Source organism: Pecten maximus, chromosome 1, assembly GCF_902652985.1.
Source record: "Pecten maximus chromosome 1, xPecMax1.1, whole genome shotgun sequence".
Taxonomy (NCBI): domain Eukaryota; kingdom Metazoa; phylum Mollusca; class Bivalvia; order Pectinida; family Pectinidae; genus Pecten; species Pecten maximus.
The window spans coordinates 50,616,944-50,640,159 of NC_047015.1; the positions used below are offsets into that span (position 1 = coordinate 50,616,944).

General features: G+C 35.0%; 2 protein-coding genes and 1 long non-coding RNA gene across 4 annotated transcripts in view; all 3 read right to left on the reverse strand.

Annotated features, from left to right (window-relative positions):
• Positions 1 to 3,848, reverse strand: LOC117337163. Its single transcript, XR_004534766.1, has 5 exons — positions 3,657 to 3,848; positions 2,377 to 2,461; positions 1,841 to 1,960; positions 806 to 882; positions 1 to 119 (listed from the first exon to the last, which is right to left on the reverse strand). It is a non-coding gene; the product is annotated as an uncharacterized LOC117337163 (long non-coding RNA).
• Positions 3,849 to 8,423: 4,575 nt separating this feature from the next.
• On the reverse strand, positions 8,424 to 15,503 carry LOC117337170 (mitotic spindle assembly checkpoint protein MAD2A-like). Its single transcript, XM_033898020.1, has 5 exons — positions 15,401 to 15,503; positions 13,009 to 13,155; positions 12,587 to 12,707; positions 11,410 to 11,513; positions 8,424 to 10,979 (listed from the first exon to the last, which is right to left on the reverse strand). The coding sequence occupies exons 1-5, from the start codon at positions 15,468 to 15,470 to the stop codon at positions 10,813 to 10,815; spliced, it is 609 nt and encodes a 202-aa protein (XP_033753911.1). The 5' UTR covers positions 15,471 to 15,503; the 3' UTR covers positions 8,424 to 10,812.
• Positions 15,504 to 18,993: 3,490 nt separating this feature from the next.
• LOC117337179 (stearoyl-CoA desaturase 5-like) overlaps positions 18,994 to 23,216 on the reverse strand; it is a 31,275-nt gene continuing 27,052 nt past the window's right edge. For both annotated transcript variants that reach the window (XM_033898031.1, XM_033898039.1), the window contains exon 5: positions 18,994 to 21,775. In XM_033898031.1, coding sequence (XP_033753922.1) covers positions 21,343 to 21,775 — 433 coding nt within the window. In that variant the 3' untranslated portion in view covers positions 18,994 to 21,342. The remainder of the gene's footprint in view (positions 21,776 to 23,216) is intronic.

The window sequence follows — 23,216 nt, forward strand, 5'->3', positions numbered from 1 at the left end:
ATGATTTATATATATATATTTATTTTGTTTCTACTGTCTGAGGACATCAAGTTCCAACCCATCTGAGTTTTAAGTTGGAACCGTCATGGGAGACGTAGGAAGGTAGGGTACATCGTCATCTGTTAGAAAGAGAGAAACAAAGATATACATTTTATCACATTTTTCAGTAAAGAATATACCGATATTTTCACTCATGCTCCTTACTCGTTGCAAATATCGATGCCATGTTATGCTTGCTTAATATAAATGGTATTCAACAAAAAAACCTTTCAATATCATCTATCAACTGATTAACAAGACATGTTTTTGGGTACGTATTTAGTTTCCTGCTACAACCTTTCTTTGATACAACAAACTTCATGGCTGGTATTTCAACTAAATTAGATTTTTTTTTAATTTCGCGGTTCATTATCAACTGCGAAAATAACGCCAAAAACATTACGTGTAAGGAATGCATTTCATATGAATTGACGATGAAGGGACAGGATGGCGATGTAGCTTTATTATACAGCCAAGAATATATTTGAAACAATCATTGAACACTGTCAACTCATTTACATAATTTAGATTTTTTTCTAGGGTAAACTAGAGTTTATATTTAGCCTAAACGTTACAAAAGGTATGTAATAAGCCCGCCCCTTATAAGATGATATTCTTTAACTTTAGAAATGTTGTTTTGTTTTTGTTTTTTTTGTACTAATATGGAACATCAAATAAGTCACAAAACAAAATAAATCATTCTCTGTTCTCCTTGATAATCCTAATAATTTGATTTAAAGTATGCTTAGCTATGATTTTCACTTACATCCGGGTATTATGATGCTAGGTGAGCTTTAATGGCCTTTAAAGCATCCACACACAATGGATGGGAAGGTCCATCACCTGGAAACAGACAAACAATTGTTTATCTTTCAACAACAACAACAACAACAACAACAACAACAACAACAACAAAACGGTTTAGTTTTCTCAGGTGCAAGTACTAGTTTTGGAAGAAAAGGGAATCACAAAATAATCGTTTCGTCCTGTTTGAATGTCTCCCTTTTGGAGTTATTAAAGGAAAACATCCTATAGCAGTAATCGAGAACAAACGAGTTGTCAGCATTATAAGATTCCTTAACTCCAGCATTTTGGTATTCAGCATCGCTGATATTACAGGAGTTATTTTCATTTTCGTTTTTGCAACACTGGAATATGTCAAGGCAAAGGACCACAACTAGCTATTTGATTGGTGTTTGGAAAACAAACCCAACCAATCGCATTTTTGCAAATCAACGAGGAGCAAACAACCAAGTTCAAAATCAGTTTATTTAATGTCGAGATTTGGGTAACATTCATTGATATTTACATTTACTCCGCATTTACCAATTGACAAAATGCTGAGAGGCAGTTGCCACCATATGCTTATAACACCCAGTTGGTCATGTGACATAAGAAAAGGCGGGATTTTTTTGTTTTGTTGGGTCAGCTTTTCCAAATTTGACGAAAATGGTAAGACAATGTCAATATGAGTATTGATCAGTGATTTTAATGTTGTTATAGTCGACATGACAGCAAGATGTATGGTGGGCAAAGACAGCATGGGAAGCGTTAGGGTTCCCATATAGCATTTGCCCACCATACATCTTGCTGTCATATCGACTATAAAAACATCAAAACCACTGTTCATTGCTTAAATTAATCACACTAGAGGTTTTCTTGTTGTTATCCTTTAGGAAGTGGGCCTTCAATTTTGCCATGGCATATTCCAGGGTTGTAGAGAGCGGAAGTGGGGATAACCTGTGGAGTATCGAGGGTAGGTATTCAGATAATATAAATGACGCGATGTGCTGAGACCTACCTGGCTGTAGCCGGGTAATATTACATGACCATACACATTTGGAATCAATATAAAGTCCACAGGCTTCATGCTTCTGGACTTTCTGTGGGATTACCACGTGACCCGATGACGCAACAGCCGCTGAAAACAAATCATTATATATTCAACAGCATAATAATGATATTCTGAAGTAGACGATTCCATCATATTTCTGGTGAATATAGATGTATATACCATCTGAATTAATAAAATATTTCATTCCGATTTGGTTTCATCAACTCCAAAACTTTTGATATACCCAGCCGACATTGTAATGATAATTGACAAACCTTTAATAGTATGAGCTCTCGTTCGAAAGGAAATATTGCAATACCGTCTTCAAGCAGTTTGTTAAATGAGATTTTGTTTACGTTGAATCAATAATGTGATTTTTTTTTTAATTGAATTATTTTTTTCTTTACTGTTATTAACTTGTTATGATCTATTATTTACCTGCCGTACAAGTGTTTATTTTTATACAATGCCACAGACACGGGAGACAACTCTGTAATACTTACTCAATAAGCCTTGGACCTTTCCAGCATTGTGGTATACGCCGTTTCATCTCTGGTAGGGCCCATACTTTAACACAACTCGTACCATCTACGACAAAAACGTGTGAACCAGTACGTTACTCTTCGTCAAAAGAGGTCATAGTCACGAAACAATCATAAACAACAAAGTATCAATTAGAATGGTCACACATCTGTAATGTAATAAGTATTAATTAGTGTCTTGTACGACCACATTAGTAATAAAAGCTTTGTTAGGTTTACCTGTTTGTTTTAACAGATGTTTATTTACCGATGCTCCATACATTATCTTAATTATAGACGAGAAAAATGTATACTTCATATATTTTTTTTTCTGGTTCATGCAAGAACATGTTTCTATTTATCAAAATTAGATGTAATACATGTTTCGAAAAGTATAGGATTTTTTTTAATTTGTCGTTAAAATAACCAAGATTTGAAAAAGGTAATATTTTGTAGTGATATGCACATAATATAAACGTTGTAAGTTTAGTCAGCTTAGACACTTGAGACAATGAGAACAAAATCAAATGATTTAAAGTGAGTTATGATAAACATAGTGTTATGAACATGCTTGAACGACAAATAAATTCACAATTCTTTCCCAAAAACCTTTTTTTCATATATTCTACAAGTTCCATAGACGCGTGATAATTTCAAAACTAAAATCAATTTCAATACTATTTTTTTTGTTCAATTGTTTAAGCTAACGATATTATGACAAGGACAATTTGACGTGTAATCATGATATGTAGATTTCAAAACAAGAAATAATATTTTAAATTTTCGGTTGATTGATCATACTCTACAACATTAGGCTACCGATATCTGTAGCAGAGACAATTGTCTTGCATCAAGATTTCAGCTTTTTTTTTTTACATTGTTAATATAAAAGGTTCGCAATACATACAGGTATATATACTGTGTATTATACAAAGGTACGGGCCGCGCTTCCTGACACTGTTCCGTATCTAAGATCTCGTCAATACCAGGGAATGGTGTGACGATTGAACATAGGTTTTCAATGTGGTAACACGTGTTTAATACAATACATCGCTGAAGGGTACTGACATTTGAAAGAGACCACAAACTTATTGTCAAAGCCATTTTTAAAGTTCATATATGCCGATCAGTTATATACTATATTTCTCCAAATGCCAATGTACCGTAACTGCATTTCACACATGACTGACTTGCAGTTCAATAAATCTATGTATACATTTTTTCGTCATGTCGTAAACTCATATAGAATATCAAACACTCACCGTGTCCAAGTTCTGTAATAATCCTGTTCTGTATTAATGGCGACAACAGTAAATTTGCCGTGTCTACAATGTACCTGTAAACATGAACTGGAACGGTTTAAAAATAGAACGTGGCCAATATCGATCTTAGACAATATATATCTAGTTTCTGTACAGTTATGGACCTAAGAGCTCTACCAGTGTTAATAGTTCTGTGATTAATCGGCCACCTATTTATAGCTCAGCTCATGTTTTAAATACTACTACTACTACTCTCTCTCTCTCTCTCTCTTTCTCGTCCCTCTCTCTCTCGCCCGTCTCTCTTTCTCCGGAAATAATATAGACATTCTAGTACCCAAAGGACTTCATACAATATGAATTGCGAAATTTCTTTTAAATGTGGTGACAGTCTATTCTGTGAGACTAGATTTCTACACTCTAGTATTAGAACACTCTTATGAAATATAAAAAAATATCCATACTGTTTGTTAAATAGGTAAGTGAGTTTTATGCTAAATCAGGTTGCTGTCATTTGTTCCATAGCAGTAACGAGTTACCATATATGTTTTAAATTCTTGTTATAGCGCAGGTTCACAATTAAAGGTCATAATTACTTTATTTTAATGACATTTAACATCAATGAAATATCAGCTTATATGCCCAACTATAGTTCAAATAGATTCGTAATAAATACAGATATGTACTCTATATTATACAGTGGTACAGATCACGTTTCCTGACACTGTTCCATATATGAGACCTCACCAATACCAGGTAATGGTGTAAACATAGATCTCCAGTGTGGTGACACGTGTTTTTTTTTTAAATATACACCTGAAGGGCACTCACATTTAAAACCGACCATACACGCGTATTTCGAAGCCATTCTTTCATTAATGTTTGTTAAATAGCTAAATGAGTTAAATTCTAAATCGGGGTTGCTATCATTTTTTCATATCAGTAACAAGACACTAGATATATATATGTTTTGATTTTTTTTTATATCTCAGATTTACAATAAAAGGTCATTTAGACTATCATCATCGTTGAAACCCCACGTATAATTTCGAACGTTTTCTGGATTTCTTGTCAATAAGGTATTATGCAATTGCCATTGGGGTGCGTAGTTGGACTATCATAGTTTGTGGATTTTACCTTCAGACAATTATCACTAATGAAAACGTTGTGTTTTCCAGGCGTTAATACAGACTAATACAAAAAATATATAGATTTACACGGAGACTCGTGAAAAGTTATAGGAGTCAGGTAGAACACGACCAGGTGTTCCTCAAGGATCAGCGTCATTTGTTTTATCTTTCGTCCTTAGCGACTTTATTGTGTTGACGTTGAACAATGCAAAATCAACTCGTGCCATGTAAATCTGGTAGTTCAAATCTAGGTAACGTTCTTAAAATGAAATTTCAGCTTACATATACCCAACTGTAAATAATAGCCCAGACATTTCAAAATTCCCGGTGATTTTTTTCTGTGTATTCATCAAATTTTATGTACGAGTCTCTGTGTCGTTAAAAGCTTATTGATGACACCTTTTCATCATTTCTTTAAGGAGTAATGTTTACATATCCATGCATGGTGACAAACCTTAAAATATCATAATTCACACAATCGATTAAATTGTGGTTTTAATGCACATTCCCTTCAATATGTGTATACACATGTATACCCGTTTTCATTTCCTGTCTTCGCTTATGAATTTCCGTATTTTGTTCCATATAGAACATTACTGCATGTCAAGTCCTATCCGGAGGAAACAGCTGTGGTGTAGTTTTATAATCAGTTTTAGTCCCCCTACCGGCGAAACCGGGAGGACTATAGTTTTCCGTTCCGTCTGCCTTGCACGTGAACATGTATCTGAGCTTCAAGGTCGTTGTGTCAAGGTCAAGGTCACCGTTTTTTGTTTGTTATTTTCAGAAAATCCTTTTCAGCACTTAATTGGCTGCGATCAATTAAGGGATTTTCACCGAAATTCAATCTAACTTATCAAGGATCGTACAATTAAGTATGAGTGTCGGGGTTGTTGGATAAAGGTCACAGTTACTATTTTTAGAATGTTCAATGGCAGCAATTTAGCAGCTCATTCCTTGAAGGATTATCATCAAACTTAATAATATATTAAGAATCACATTATCTCGGTCAATTTTCAGTTTCGGTGTCGTTGGGTCAAGGTCACCGTTGGATCAAGGTCGCCGTTACAATTTTCCCAAATTAACACCAATTAGCACCATCTGTATAAATGATTAGAGTGTAATGGCTAGGGTCGGTAGGTGACATGTATTGCTTTTGCTATACTAAGTATACTTGTTCGGCATGTGCTGTCTTTAAAGCTGCTAGGTTTATTACGGATGTGTACTTATTGTGTTAATGTACACGTGTCAAGGAATAGTGCAATGCTCTGTCGCATTACATGTCGTTATAAACAAAACACTACACTAAAAGGTTCTCCAATATACTGTTGTGACACCATAATTTATATAATTTCAAATTAGAAGGGTGATAGGTGTTTACTTTTGGACTTACCCCCAAAACTTTAAAGTGAGTTTTGGTGCCAAAAAGGTTAAGTCCACAAAATGGTAAAATGCGAAAAAATCACAATTTCTTTCTGCATGATTTTGCCATAACATCATTCATAGACCTCTAATGAATGTATAAACCAAATAAGAAGGGCATGAGGTGTATACTTTTGGACAAACAAGCTTTCCAAAAACTTACTCTAAATACTTTAAAGTGGGTTTTGGTGCCAAAACAGTTAAGTCCACAAAATGGTAAAATGCGAAAAAATCACATTTTTTTTCTGCATGATTTTGCCATAACATCATTCATAGACCTCTAATGAATGTATAAACCAAATAAGAAGGGTATGAGGTGTAAACTTTTGGACTAACAAGCTTTCCAAAAACTTACCCCAAAATTAAAGTTTTTGGGGTGGGACGCCGACGCCGGGGTGACAGCATTAGCTCTCGGTTACTCGTAACCGGTGAGCTAATAAACTGCATCATTCTACGTACCAAAAGTTTGGAAATCCAGAAGAGAAGTTAAAGCAATAATCATTCCTGTGTTGGAGTTACATGTTTCTTCGTATTTGTATCACCGTATCACCTGTCACATAGAGTGGACAGACGGACGTCCACCTCGTGTATTGCCAAATGCTCCTCTGGACCCCCATCCTGTCCATCAATTGCTAGTTCTAGATCCTCAAGGGACGCCATAAATAGTTGAAATATCCATATTTGATGCAAAACTTGCTGGGTTTTTTTCGTTTCTAGATTTGTCTGTCCCGCCTTTTTTGTCGCATGAGTTTCAGTCACTAGCTTTTGTGATCGATTAGTTTTACAGATCCCACTAGATACGTTCACAAACACAAACACTTCTGTAGTTAATCCCATATTGATGTTTTTAAATTAAAAATTTAACACATAAGATAAGATAATTCACTTGAACTTTTCAGTCATTCATCAAAACATGCTACTGTCTCATTATCATGACCCTTGGCATTTTGGCTATAGAGAAGTCATTTAAAGATTTTACATTTGACCTCTGTGACCTCGAAAGAAGGTCAAGAGCATTGACTTTATAGCCCTTAATCCCAGCACGTCACTTGCTCAATATCATAGCCTTTGGCCACCTGCTTAAAAATATTTTACATTTGATCTATGACTTTGAAAGTAGGTCAAGGTAATTCATTCAAACAAACTTTATAGTCCTTCATCCCAGTATGCTACAGGCCAAATATCACAACCCGGGGCTTCCTGGTAATTGAGTAGAAGTTGTTTAAATATTTTAACACATTTGACCTCAAAGGCAAGTCATAGTCATTCTTAAGAACAATCATGATAGCTCTTCACTCCAGCATGTTAAAGGCCCCATATCAGGTCTCTTGCTTAATGAGAATTTGTTTAAAGATTGGCTATTTGACCCGTGACCTTGAATAAAGGTCGATGTCATTCAGTTGAAAAATCTTGATAGCTTTTTGCCCCAGCATGCTAAAGGCTCAATATGAGCTTTCGCGGCATCTTGGTTATTGAGAAGAAGTTACAAATGTAAATTGTTTACGAACGGATGTCGGACCAAAAAGCATTAAGAATAGGTCAATTGAGACTTCGTCTCAGGTGGCCTAAAATTCCTCAGAAGATTTTAACATTTGAATCTAGTGTCCTTGAAATAAGGTCAGTCATTCATTTGAATAACGTATCCGTCTATTTTGTAACCCTCCACCCTAGCATACTAATGACCTAATCACACGTCCCAATGTATCTTGGTTATTGAGAAGTCATAAAAAATATTAAGACATTAGACCCTAGTTCAATGTCATTCGCTTGAACAAAGTTATTTCCAGAATGTTGCTGGCATCACTCTGGGGCTCTTGGATGATATAAATACTAACAGAATTGGTGTCTCATTTTTTTTATCGACACATTTGACCCCTGTGACCTTGAAAGTAGGCCAGGTCGTTCATGCCCGTGTGCTACAGGCCGAATATGACCTTGAATCTCTTAATGATTGGTTGAAGTTGAGTTGACCTGTCACCTTGATAGTAGGTCAAGGTCGTTCATTTGAACAAACTCGGTATGCCTTCATCTTACTTATCGAGTTGTCGAAAATGTAAAGGTGATATCTAGAAAATTTGGCACCTAATACATATGTAGACGCAGCCATCACATCACAACAGATGTTAATTTGCCCTTCAGGCAGATGAACCGAAAGTGTAATACCAAAGGCTTACCAGCGTTCCACATAAAATTCAGCATAAAAATAAAGTGATCCAAGACATTTTCATCAGTGATTATTTTATTATTAACTTCAGTAGTATCACACAGCCATCTGAAGCAGGATAAACCTGCATTTAATCAACTAAACTGAGTACACCTCGTATCCAGATGTAAATCATTGATCAATATTTATTACAAAAGAAAATTAACCAACCAGAATACCATGAAACACACGCACCAACTTAATTTGGTTTTAAAGTCCCTGGCATATTGCTTAAATTTTACAGATTTTAGTTCCTTTGTGTGAACACTTAGGATTGCAATCGTGAATTCACGTAACAGCACTAAAACCAATTAACATTCTCTACACTACAATGCTATATGATTCAACCCTTGATGAGCATATTATAAGATCAAGATATTATAAGAGGAAGAAAATGGAAGAGAAAGGATTTCAGAAAAAGAAAGAAGTATATCTAACGTTAGGTTAGGACCTTGACATGCACTCATCTTGTTTTGCTAATTACAGCGAAAATCACTAAAATGTTCACAAAATGACAATAATCAACAAATTGTAACACATTTCCATAGAAAGCACGTACAAGTACGGAAATAACAGAACTATTTATTATAACTTTGATATACACACTCTGAAATAACACAATTTACAAGATCATTACCTGGAACTGGAAGGGTGACTCCAGGTATGCCACTGATATATGGGCCTTTTATTACTGTTCTTTATAGTTTCATTAATATTTTCAAAATTTTTATGGTCATATTCATGAACATTCTATATGAATATGGCCCATGACTCCGTTCCGACCTAACACTTTATCTAATTATGTGCAATTTGGTCTTCGTCTAAAGGCTTTCAAATTGTCTATATGGGACATTGAAAACTTTTATGTACATATGGCCCATGGACCCTTTCCAGCACCAAAATATGCAATTACTTGCTTGTTTTCTTTTAAACTTTTACACAGGCAGAGATATTGACCGCATTATTCATGTGACTGATCATTCCCAATACATAGTCTTACATTTGTTAAAAGATTCATTCCTCCTCAAATACTGGAGTAGCTTCAATACTAAGCCTATGTACACCACATCTGAAATGATAGACATTTGCACACTATGTGGTACATTCTACTACCCTCCGGTGGCTCCAGTCCACTCGTCACAAAATGGTTTCTAGTCCACTCGTCACAAAATGGCTTCTGACACCAATAGATTTCATTAGTAGAAAGTTCTGGCTGTCCTGACAGCTAGTGCAAGAAGACCATTTGGTAATACTATGAAGTATATTGACTGTGTTGACTACAAACTGAATCATATAGAAGAATCTTTTGCAATGATTAGCATGCTGCATCCTGATTTGGTTAATGAAATTTGTATTTTCTTAACAGGAATGAAACACTCAGATTTACATTGACTCTATTTTGTTACCATCTTAAAATAATTAGGGTGAACATAATCAAATAACCTCAAGAATTTTGAAAAAAAAAAAAGAAAAAAAAAGAAGCAAAGTGAGCTGGAGTCAACGTATATATATATCCCACTGTCTCTCATGAGTATGCATCTCTTATGCAGTCTATCAAATGTTAAAGAGTGACATTTGACCTTTCAACTTTGACCGATCACTTACTCCAACCACATGTAGAATTTGATGTCATGATGCAATGGTGCTTTAATAAAAGAGCTACATTGATTGCAGAGTTCATGAGATATCTTTTACACAAGCTTTTGTGCTACAGACATGCACAAACTCTCTCACTCAGTCATTAACATATAATACATAGACAATGCAAATATTACAAATATATCTTACCTTTACTAAATTAGTTTCAGTTTTGAAACCATTTCTTTATGCTATTGCCAATCTCAAACATGCTTTTTATTGCAGTATTTTTTTGTTGCATGAAAAAACACACACTATTATTGCACACTGACAATCATAGTGAGATAATCAAGCTACAGGTCTCATAGTCACACAAGATACCGAAGCACAATGCATTACAGTATGCCAAATGCAATAAGCAGCCAAATCACAAGGTTTTCATACAGTATAGCAACTTGAAATAGCACTAAGAATACCAAAACTCTGAAAATTAAATATTTAGTATGACCAGATTTTGAGATCTTTACACAGCAGAGCAAAACATTACAAATATTTTTATGAAGAAATTTATAACCCAAACCTTCATGCAAATTTGGCCTCGAAAAAAAAAATGTCTTTGCCTCTTTTTACATAGTCAGACAGGATAGTACATTTCCTCATACTTCCACAAAACACTGTGAGCTGCAAAGCAGTGATCAAACCATCTCAGTGAATAGGTAGAAAGCAAGTTTCTTCATATGGTCCACTGTTTTTTTCAGGGCTCAAAACCATTATAGACACAGTCAAGTGTCAGCAATGCACATTGTTGGTTGGCAAATCATTGTAGCTCTCAGTCCGTCTTTTTATAAGCCACCATAGTGTCAAGCTTGTGTATGCTGGTGGAGAAAGAGCGCAGTCTCACTTCCTCGGAGTTGGCAATGAAGTGAGGGCCGTCCTCTCCCCAGGAGCTGGGCACCTCCACATCCTTGTCGGTATATACCAGTAAGTCAAATGCACCTTGAAGAAAGAAGAACAGAAAACACAGATATACTAGTAAGTCAAATGCACCTTGAAGAAAGAAGAACAGAAAACACAGATCAAAATTGGTCTCTATTTTAAATTCAGGCAGTAGATATGTTTTTTTTACAGACAGTGTACTAGGAAAGTTTTGCAATAAAAGGTAGTGAGTGGAACCAAATTCTGTTTAGTGTGAAAGGGTCAGGTAGTCATGTAAGGGCATCCAAGGCATGGAGTTGACCCTTCATTTTAGCATTTTTAGAAAACAAATCAATATTTCTCAGAAATTATAACATAGTCAAGTAGAAATGTCCCTTTAATCTCAAAGTGGGTGTCAAAAACATACTCTCAAGGGTCCACTGCATGCCTTGGGCCGATCATTTAGTATAGGTTATGAGGTTACGCATCAAGACCATACTAAGATACTTACAGGCGCTCTCCAGCAAAGGCAGGAAAGTCACGGACGCTGTTATTTGTCGTATCACAGAACATATTTCTTTGTTTATCTCTTTCACAGACTTTTCTCTTGGTTTACTGAAACATATAAAGTTGAACTTTACTTAATGAAAGTGTTGAATGTGTGGCAGTGTTATGTTAATGCACATTTGTTCTCAACACATTGTGGCTTGTTTGCTTGCTGGGTTTATCAAACCTTGCACTAATGATAGATACAGGAGGCCTGTCACATGCCATCCAGAGCAATTTGGATGAAGTGTTTAAAAAGGGGTCCTTTTTATTTTCTTTGTTTTAAAAGGCTTTGGGAAAGGCTTCAACTCAAAATCTAACAAGTGCAATCAATGATTGCGAAAGCTCACCGGCGGCAGCAATCACACTATGCATTCATTTTTTATGTATGTATATAAGCATGTCATTTTGAAATTGTATGTCACATAATATCTCTCCTAGACCTCTAATGGATGTATAAACCAAATAAGAAGGGTGTGGACTTACAAGCTTTCCAAAACCCAAAATCTTTAAAGTGAGTTTTTGTGTCAAAAAAGTCCACTAAATGGTAAAATGCCAAAATGCCAATTTTTTTCTGCATAATTTGCCACAACATCACTCCTGAATCTCTAATGAATGTATAAACCAAATTAGAAGGGTGATAGGTGTATACTTTTGGACTCGCCCCCAAAACTTTAAAGTGAGTTTTGGTGCCAAAAAAGTTTATACTTTTGGACTCGCCCCCAAAACTTTAAAGTGAGTTTTGGTGCCAAAAAAGTTAAGTCCACAAAATGGTAAAATGCGAAAAAATCGCAATTTTTTTCTGCATGATTTTGCCATAACATCACTCCTAGACCTCTAATAAATGTATAAACCAAATTAGAAGGGCATGAGGTGTATACTTTTGGACTTACAAGCTTTCCAAAAACTTACTCCAAAAACTTTAAGGTTTTGGGGTGGGACGCTGACGTGGGGGTGACAGCATTAGCTCTCGGTTACTCGTAACCGGTGAGCTAATGAGTTATTCTTATTTCAGCCTATAACAAAAAAAACAACAACATATTCTGACCAGAAAATTGCCTATTACAACAACAAAAATATTAAAAAAACATACTCTGACCAGAAAATTGTAAAGTTATGTAAAATTATGTATGAATGTGTACCTTTCTTCTAAAACAGTTTTGTCACACTCCACGTCAAACTGCCAGCGTTCCATCACCTCGTTGGTGTCTATGTCCTTAATGACAACAACCAGTTTCTTCACCGTCATACTTAACAGCCATTCTAAAAAGGAAACAAGTCAAATTTATAGGAGTCAAATGTTAATATGTCTGATATCTATGATGATATCATATGAAAATGCTACTTTTAATTATTTCAAAGAGTTTGAATTTCTTTTTTAATTAAAAAGATACTTTCACAAATCTGTCTGAAATCTCTAAAACATCCAGTTCACAAGCCATAAAATGTTTCAAGAAGCACTGGCTTATATTCTTATTGAATATAAATCCTCCTTATCCCTAAGAAAATATCAATTTGCTAAATAAAAGCCATTTACATACAATACATTTATATATACACATACTTTTGACATGTGACAGCACTTCATTAAGGTAGTTTTTGAGAGCATCATCTGAAGAGACCAGCAGAGTCAGACCATATTGTTGTACTCGAGTAAAATCTTCAGGAGGGTAGATTCCTCGCTGGTACAGTATGCTGTTGATTCCATACCCTGGAAAGAACAAAATCATATAGAATTCAAGGCTTGGGTTGTGTATTTTATAAATTGGGTCCTTTAATTCAATTTCAGACTAAATGGGACCCCAATCGCACAGTGAAAATAAGTGGGGTTCATGTTTTTTTCAAATACTAATCAATCCAATGTTGTTCAAGTTTACTTTTAAATGTACATGTACAGACACTGCATAATGAACTGCATCTTCAAGAAAAAATGTTTCATTACTTGAATATTTGGGATGCAGTTTTTTAATGTCAGATCTCTGGTATTACATCTGCTATAATAAAACCCTTGTGAATATATATGCCAGTCACAGAATTGACTTCTACTTGGAACTAAGCAACTTCAACAGTCCAAACTTAAAGGCAACTGTCAGATAGTTATATTTCCAGATTATTTAATTTCAAGCATTTCCAAAATGTTTGTGGGGCTTGATAAGTCCCAATACTAATATATTAACCGTCTCAAATGAAGATATTCTGACAAATCCAGGTAGATGCCAAGGCATATATCAGATTGAGCACATGTTAATTTATCACAATCTTATACCGCTATGGTGTTCTGATTATTCAATTTAATCAATGATTAGTTGTTTGACCTCTGACTACGACTAATCCATTATGATTTTGTCGTTAATCATGATTCATGGTTTTGCTATAACATGCATATGGAAGATTTACAGCTGACTTCAACAATCAATAAATGAACAGTATCACTGGAACATGGAAATTAAAAATTAAACATTTAAAAAAAAAAATTATTTGCTAGATGCCTTAAAACAGATATATCCATAACAGTTTCCATTGTTTTAGTTAATGTTTATATATATGCACACATTTCCCTTTTTGTTAATGATCAATCAATAATCGATCATTGATCGTTGAAGAAATTGTGTTGATCAATCATGAAATTCATAATGATTCCCATGCCATCACTATAGCTATAAATTTTATAGTATTGAACTGACACCAACACATTTTGGATGAAAATGCATGTATGCACATGTACACAATACTGAAACCTTAATTAGATATTCAGAAAAAACATTTGGACATAATACAATCAATTCTTATTCGAAACAAGAGCTACTATTTAATTAGTTAACCGAATCAATTCCTATCGAAACTCCTTTCAATGTATGTTGGAATGTTGTTTATATTATAACTGTAGTGGAACTGGACTGGGTCGATCGTTGGCAACGAGGTAGCTCAATTGGTAGAGCATCTGGCCAGTGTTTGGAGGGCCAGGGTTCGAACCCCGGTCTGGCTGTGCATTTTCCCTCTTTTACATATGGTGCCTTACTAAAATATCCACGGAGAAGGTATAAGGTCTCGTGTGTGTCTTCGGGGTTGAAGACTTGTTGAAGGAGGGAGGAATGTAGCGAACTGGACTGGGTTGATCGTCGGCAACCAGCTAGTACAATGGGAACAGCATCCAGCTAGTATTTGGAGTTCCAGGGTTCGAACCCTTGTCTGGCTGTGCATTTTTCCTTTCCTATTGCATATGGCGCCCAACTAAAATACCCACTGAGGTGGTATAGGGTCTCGTGTGTGTCTTCGGGGTCAAAGACTTTGTTGAAGGAGGGAGGAATGTTGCGGAACTGGACTGGGTTGATCGTCGCCACCATGTCGTTCAATTGGTAGAGCATCCGGCTAGTGTTCGGAGGTCCCGTGTTTGAACTCTGGTCTGGTCGTGCATTTTTCCTCTCCTAATATTACATACGGTATTACCATCCCATGAAAGTTTCGTTTTACATGTAATGTTATTATGTATACGCTTTTGCTTTATACATAAAAAATGCTGAAATTCGCCAGTTTGGTAAAGCTATAAATAAACTTTTTATAGTGATATTTCGCTATAATAGCGCCAAATTAACATATGCTCACATGCAATCTACAGGGATATCTCACAGAATATCCGTCTGGTGTAGCCAGAGAAACTGTTTACAGAGGACGTGAGGCCACTTGGATTTGAACATGTATATGACTGTGACAGTTATATAATTTTAAAATAATGTCAAATAGACAAGAGATCAATCATAAGATACGAATGACATGGACATCGCAGAAAGAAAGGGGCCGATGTTTGAACATTTGAACAACGTCAACCCAAAACAGAGGGACCGAAATCAGCACGACTGTTGACACTTGACAGCGGGCAAGGTTTTGCATACCAAATATGCATGTTAATGAGACTAGTAATCGTCAAGAATCCTTCTAATTAAAACATCGATACTTACAAAAGAATTCTGAAACAATCTCCGTCGATCCCTTCAAGGTGATGGCGTTCTGAGATGAAGTAGCAGCCATTATTCTAATGTTCGCGCCATTCGTTGCGCCCTCTATAAAACTGGAAAGAAGGGAGACAATCGATTAACATTTAGCTATTTTATCCTTTATGCGATTTAAAATGTGACTCGTTAAAATTAAGTCATAATAATATTCACTGAAAGCACCGACCACGACTTTATTTGAAGTAAATAAGTATTCATTATCAGTAAGCCTGTTACACATTATTTTTTACGAAAACATAAATTGGGTAATGTAAGGGAAGTAACTCCCATAAAAGTAGAAGATTTATTTGTAAATTGATTAAATAATGATAGATTGTTCGAGTGGACAGAAAATAACTTGCAATCGCTCCTCATTTGAAGCAATTTAAAGTTGAAAATGAAAAAGAAAAGATAAATGAATAAAACTCCTACAGTACTAGTGTTTACGGGATGATATGTACAAAATCTATAATCGAAAATAATTTCCACCTAGGCCTACATTGTACATCTGATGTAGGCTATACCTGTGTACACGGTATATGAACATTGTTTTCACTTTAACGAAGAAACTCAATGTTCAGTGTAATAGGTTCTCATCTTTCGAAGCGTAAGTCATACATAGTGCTTATAACTGAATATTAAATATGATTATTGCGTATTTAAAATTTGCGTATTTAAGATCCAAGACAAAATTATATTCATTAAAAGAGATTAAACATTTTAATTCAAAACATATTTCTGTAAAATTTGTTTGACTCAGATAACTAAGAGTTGTAAGTCAATAGAAAATTACTCAGTATCTAATATACTTGCCTGCATGTGCATCGTGAAGAATGTCATGATGGTAAATTATCTCCCCTTAGACCATTTCGAATCGTCAGGAGCTTATAAAATAGAAACACTTGTATTCAAAGATGTTATAAGAAATGTCTAAATAATCAAGGTAAAGAGATGAGGCACATAGAGCCTTCACCAAGTATTTTATTTATTTATTTACGTAAATTACCTAAACAAATTGCGACAGATACGTGTGAATTTCCTGATTGTGTCAACATTGCAGTATGTACAAATTACAATGTAATATATAAACACGAAAACGTTCCTTCCTCGCAGCATATTTGTCATTGTTATATAAACAAATAAATAAAAATAAAGATGTGAAAAACATATATAAATAAATAAATAAATGAATAAACAAACAAACAAATAAATAAATAAATAAATAAATAAATAAATAAATAAATAAATAAATAATATTCGGACCTTCCCTTGAATGGACATATTTCACTGATGGTTTATATTGTTAGTCGCTTTTCGGCCTAAACTAGTCTGTATATACTCATATACAGCACTTCTTAAATAATATTTAATTACGTATAAGTAACACGAGATAAAATACACAACAATATGCACGGATATCATATATATGTTTGTCTGAAAGCCGATTTGACAAAATCTCATCTGGGGTTTGAATATACATGTATTTGTAATGCACATTTCCGTAAGTGAATTGTATTTTGTACCTTCAAAAACCTTATTTCATATACTGATAACTTATATACATGTATAGATATTCTTATCTGTGTGTAATTTTCCATAGCGTTATGGTATTCTGTGTACAAAGTTCACAAGTACAATAATACAGGTGATTTTTATCATATGGACTTTGAACTGAATCATATCCATATCTTTTCATGCCTATCTTACCTGAAGATATTTCCGTCCTGTTATTTTCATAAAATTGTTTGAAATGTTTTCTAAATTAAATTAAAATGTAATTCATCATCCACTGTCTTCATGAATTTAGACTACTATTTATTGTTTCGCACATAATTAACATATTTATAATTATTAATGTGTTTCGCTGAAAATAATTTTGATAATTTGTGAAAATAAAACATTCTTTGCATTCATATGCGTGTAATTTCTCATCTTTGCGATCCAAGGGTTCCATTCCTAATGTACCCGTAACTGTACCATTACCTTCATCACGCGCTGTCGTGTCATTTAGAGCGGTGACACGATTCTATTGTGTCGCGGATTCATGCCTCTCCACATATGATCTATTTTAGTGATGTATAATTTTATCTAAACATATTTCATTGTATAATACTTATACAACGGGATTCGGGTAAAAGTTTTCCAACTTTTATGAAGCCCTTCCGAACACGATTTTACAACACACAAGTCTAGACACAAAATTATATTAGAATTTAGCTATAGTTATCTTTATTTTAGGAAATAGGAGTTTACGAAGGGCAGGGATGGAAAGAAGAGTGAATGGACAGAGAAAATAAGAAAGTCTCGTTCGTTTACAATTGATGAAGAATAATTTTGATTATTATAAAAATATTGTGTTTTAAACTGAGTAAGTGATCTTTCCCAACTTAGCTGGCATTAGTTGACATTCCACTATCCCATAATTTCAGCTGTTCAATGTTAATCGCGTCCCCTTTACATCATCACGTGCATAAGACCGCGGGGCTCGTTTTACATGCGTTCACAAACTCAATTATACTCTGATATGAGATGTCAAATGAAAGGTTATTTCATTTTAATGAAAAATAAAGTGTATGGTGACCATTCGTAACATGTCTGAAGAGCAATTGCTGAATTAGGAGTGATTCCGTTTGTTGAATGTCAATTTGCGGTGAGAGACATACGAGCTGTGAGTATATTTTGCAAACTCGCTGGTCAAAAAGGTCCATGTTTGTAATTGAAACCACTGATCGAATGAAGGAATTCGCGAAAGGTCACCATGTTTGATCAATACAGACCCAAATTCTCGGCCCCGTCCTCTCTTCCATCTGATAGCAGATCGGTTTACAATTACTCATGACGATGGAATTAATTTTAATCACTTAATGTCTCATAATTCATAAAATTGTATATTTCGTAAATACATTGTAGGTTAACAAACTTATTTCGATAAAACGTTTGGTCTATCTCACCAGACCAGGCTATCAGACACTGCCACCTCAGATGGCCGGTAATCTTCAGACCCCAGTGATTTGCGTCGCTGGTCTTATTTTCATTATTTTTGTCATGTTTTTAACCAGTTTGTTTCAACTAGGCACATTCCAAAACATCATTATAATCAGCGCGATGATTGTGGACATTTCAAGACAGAAGCTGTATGACAACGAGGACAATTAATTGTTAAAAAAAATCCATAGTGAATTTTTCATTTATAGTAGCACTCCTGCTTCCCCAACCTACGATATTCGCAGGTCACTGTAGTTTTGATCGGTTGTAGGTTTATTGGAAAATATTTTACTTCCTGTGCGAGCTTTCACCCTTTCGTACTCCATTGCCATCATCTCGGTATAATTTTGAAGAGTTGGTATAACAAGTGTGATGACTTGGTATAACAAGTGTACGATTTAAAGACGCCGTCTCTTCCGGAACTCATGGTCCTAGCATTATTGCACTTTTGCAAGTATCCCAGTGTTAATCTGTGTTTTGTTCGCAACTGCCCTCGTTTTATTGATTTTGACAAAGGACGTTCACGTGCCAGGAATACACTTGTAGTTTTTCTAATAATTAACAAAACAAAAATCAACTATTCTAAATTTTATTTTCGCAATATAATTGTTATGACCAATAACATTCTTCCGCAAAATAACACAAATTTAAACATTGTTTTGTCTGCTCAGTAGCATTCTACACGCAAGACTCCAACCGCTGGTTTTAGCAAGACAACAAAAATAATTCTAATAAAAAATCTCTGATACAAAATGACGAAATATAATTTTAAAAATAATGTACAGGCACACATATATGCAGCTATATGTGAAGCAGGTGAAATGTTTCACAGCTTTTCACAACTTCCAGTATTGATACTGTATGAAGACAGGGAATTCTGAGGGGGAAATGGTCAAGAAAACGATCAATGGTAGATTCCGTACCTCACCTGCATTCCGGCGATGATTTGTATACATTATGTATCTATCTTCTTTCCATTGATATATGACCATTTTTCATTAATCATTACATAGAAACAGTATGTTTCAAAAAATAAACCCTACATAAATCGGTATTGACCATTCATTAAATAATCGATATAAAGAAAAAACTTAGGGCCTTTAAAACAATGCGTTCAATTTAGTGTGACTGACTGTCAACACAAGACAATTATAATAGCACTTATGCACAAATAGGAGGAGATGTGATAGAAACATTCCCATACATATAATAGCCGAATACTGGCGGATAACAAGACCTATTCTGACATATATACCAAAATAGCTGTCCAAGTATCACGTTTAAAACATGCCAATTTTAACATCATTTTCAAAGCTTAACACCTTTTCACACTTCCATTTGATAATATAATTCACAAGATAGGTTTCCCCCAGAAAAATATACATTAGATTGACATTGTTTAAGAAAACCTCGTTATACTGCCATCCATTTATCAAGGGTTTGACGTTATAAGGGATATGGCGCTATATCGAAGTCAACATATTGAACAGTGTGTTAAACAAAAAGAAGGAAAATGTTGGTATGAGCATTAGTTTATTTAATAACATGAATAGCTTTAACATTCTGATTGATGGGAATTAAAATGTGAGCCTGGTTTATACTGGCGTCAAATGGGGGTCAGCTCATGACATAAGGGCATTATATCGAAGTTTTACTACAATGTGTCATAAGCTCACAACAAATGTTAACAATTGTTGCTATAAAACTATCACTGAAACGAATAATGTATCAACACATAAATAACTCGCTTTACAAACAAACGGTTTCAGTAGTCTCAGTTTCAACAGACCGCATATTTTTCTAACAGACAGCCTCTCGTCATGTCCACAACTTTTTAAACGCGCTCATTCACAAACAAACACTTTCTTTTGCAAATTGTTTTACATTTGCTCTGCATCGCAGTTACTTCTTGCTCCAGCTATAACTGTCAGCTAGGGAACCGTATATCAATAATGTAGCCAAAAACACCGTGTTGACACATCCGGAACTCCTCGTTTATTTGTTTAAACCCAGAGGTGTTCCGGATTCGTGTTGACAGTGACATAGTTCATATGGCGTCATCATAGCAACTGGCTGATACAGGTATATTACCTTAAAATAATCATTTATGACATAAATTATTCAAAATGAACAGAAACGAGCTGGGAGCCAGAGAATAATATTTATATATTCCTTCTTACTGCATTAAGAGTCGTAATGCTTCAATGTCTTGCGATTGTGTACTTGATACTCTTTATGTAGACATCTGTATTTGTTGTGCATATGCTATTCACACTCATGCATTCATTTATATAACTTTTCTTTGTCACATGCATTCAGTCAAAACCATAACATGGCCTTTAGACCCCATACATGTTTTTAACAACCACACAAACGAAAGACTGTATGCAGAACACTTCAGAAGCACTTCGTTCTCATCAAAAATAATATTTGTGACAACACAGGGAAACGAAATCTTATACAATATGACTGATATCAACAGTCGAAAAACTAGAATAACACGACAATTGTTTTATACACAACATAAATGTTTTACATACGAATTAAAATTATCATGAAAAATGTAATAATTCGAGTCAAATTGACTGGGACCTAATATACAATCGGTTGATAAAGGTTGAATATTTTTCTTGAGAAACGTAATTAAATACAACGAAATCTGAAAACATATATACAATTAAATTCAAAATATTTTTTCCCTATATCTTGATTTTAACAGAACATTGTGAAAGAAATATATGTTTTAATTGATCTTTAATCAATTAAGAATATACCATTATATATATATACCGTTAGCTCTGCCAGTGATATCGGTCCTTGAGGGGTACAATATGTTTAGCGAGTAATTCCAGGGCTCCACAATTGACACCAAGCTACCACATTCTGTCTTATTAACAAAACACAAACAAAACAACAAAAAGCACTTAAGATGATTTTGCCGCTTTCTCGCCTGTCCTTTCCTTCCTCATCTGAACTGTTTTAGGGGAGATAACTTTTCGGTCCGACACTAAACCCAAACATGCCATAAAATCTATAAACATTGTAGTAAAATTATAGCGGATTCCGTATTCACTCGTGGCGTAGTCGTGAGGGAACACGTGATGGTAGTTGTGGAAACCCTCGCCGGCCGCGCTCAACACGACCGCTATGTTATTAGACGGGCTTATTGTCTTGTCGTAAGGTTTTGAGCCCCACATGTGGGCAGCACTGTTCACTAGCCACGTAGCATTTAACACTAAGGTGTACCGTAGAATGGATGCCAGGTAGAAAGAGTTCCAAAGCGTCTCTCCCCAGAAATACCAGGGTACAATGGTCGGCACGATGAAGCACATTAACAGCACCGACGGCTTGTAAAACCTGAAAGGACAAAGGGAACAATGGATTTAGATATTGTTAAGAACAATGAAAAGACAAAGGGGAAAATGAATGAGGTATTGTTTATAACAATGAGAGGACAAAGGAAACAATGAATTTAGGTATTTTTAAGAACAATGAAAGGACAAAGGGAACGATGAATGAGGTATTGCTTATAACAATGAAAGGACAAAGGGAACAATGAATTTAGGTATTAAGAACAATGAAAGGACAAAGAGGACAATGAAAGGACAAAGGAACAACATGTTAAATGTACAAAATTCTGATACCGCCTTGTCAAGGGATTGTACCAAATACACGAGATATCAAAACATTGGGATACAAATTAAGATATATAGAGATAAAAATTAAGATACAGATTAAGATATATAGGGATAGAAATTAAGACAGTTGAATATATATTAAGATACAATAGGATACAGATTAAAATGTATAGGGATAGAAATTAAGATACAGTGGAATACATATTAAGATACAGTAGGATATACAGATTACGAACCAACGGAATACGATTAAAATACAATGGGATGCAAATTAGGATAAAGATTAAGATACAGCGAGAAAGAAATTAAGATGCAAATTAAGATACAGTGGTTACAGATTAAGTTACGGTAGAGACAAAGTTTGAAGGAAACTTTAACATGCGAACGTTTCGTGCTTCTAGGACCCGTCTGTGATACTAAGGACATAGCCTGTTGCTACTTAGCAGGTGACGGAAGAAAACTCTTAAAAGTTCAAGAGAAATATCAAGATCTGGATGGGGAGGTGAAGGAAAACACTATTGTATTACACTCTACAATACAACAATATACTTTAGTGATGCATCAGTTATGTGTGAAAACACAAGTGTACGATAAGGGTTGTAAAACATCTAAACAAATCAATGATACTGTTAAATTATGAATACAACACAATACAGCTTTTTCGTCATTTTACAAGATGTGATTTAATATAATACAGGGATGACATTTATTCCCGAGTAAACGCTAAATAAGTTTTCTATATAGTTTATTAGCGGGTTGGTGAGGGGGCGGGTGGTGGTGGTGGTGGTGGTGGGTGGTGTGTGTGTGTGTGGGGGGGGGGGGGGGGGGGGGGGGGGGGGGGTGTTAGGAGGGGGGCGGGTATATCTTTTGACAATTGTCAACAAGTGTTTTTCTGTGTATTCAAATCAATATCTGAATCCAATTTGTGTCAGTCGATTCAGCTGTAAATGAGCACGTGCAAAAAATGCTGTTTGTAGGCTGTACGCGTCGAAATGGCAGCTCCCCAGGGAATTGAAAAATACATTAACCAGTTCCTAAACGCCCGATAACCAGTGATAATAATTTATGGACCGCATTGAGACGGCTATGTTGCTGTATAGCAGTACATATAACTTCAAATTATTATTATTATAATCCAGCCAGATAAACTTTATATGAAA

What these genes read in the sequence shown, in the direction of transcription:
- LOC117337170 (XM_033898020.1), bottom strand. Translation starts at nt 15,470, where the DNA reads ATGGCTGCTACTTCATCTCAGAACGCCATCACCTTGAAGGGATCGACG. An exon ending in GATTGTTTCAGAATTCTTTT is followed by an intron (nt 13,156 to 15,400) that starts GTAAGTATCGAT and finishes TGTTCTTTCCAG; the next exon opens with GGTATGGAATCAACAGCATA. An exon ending in GCCTTTGCTGGAGAGCGCCT is followed by an intron (nt 10,980 to 11,409) that starts GTAAGTATCTTA and finishes TCTTTCTTCAAG; the next exon opens with GTGCATTTGACTTACTGGTA.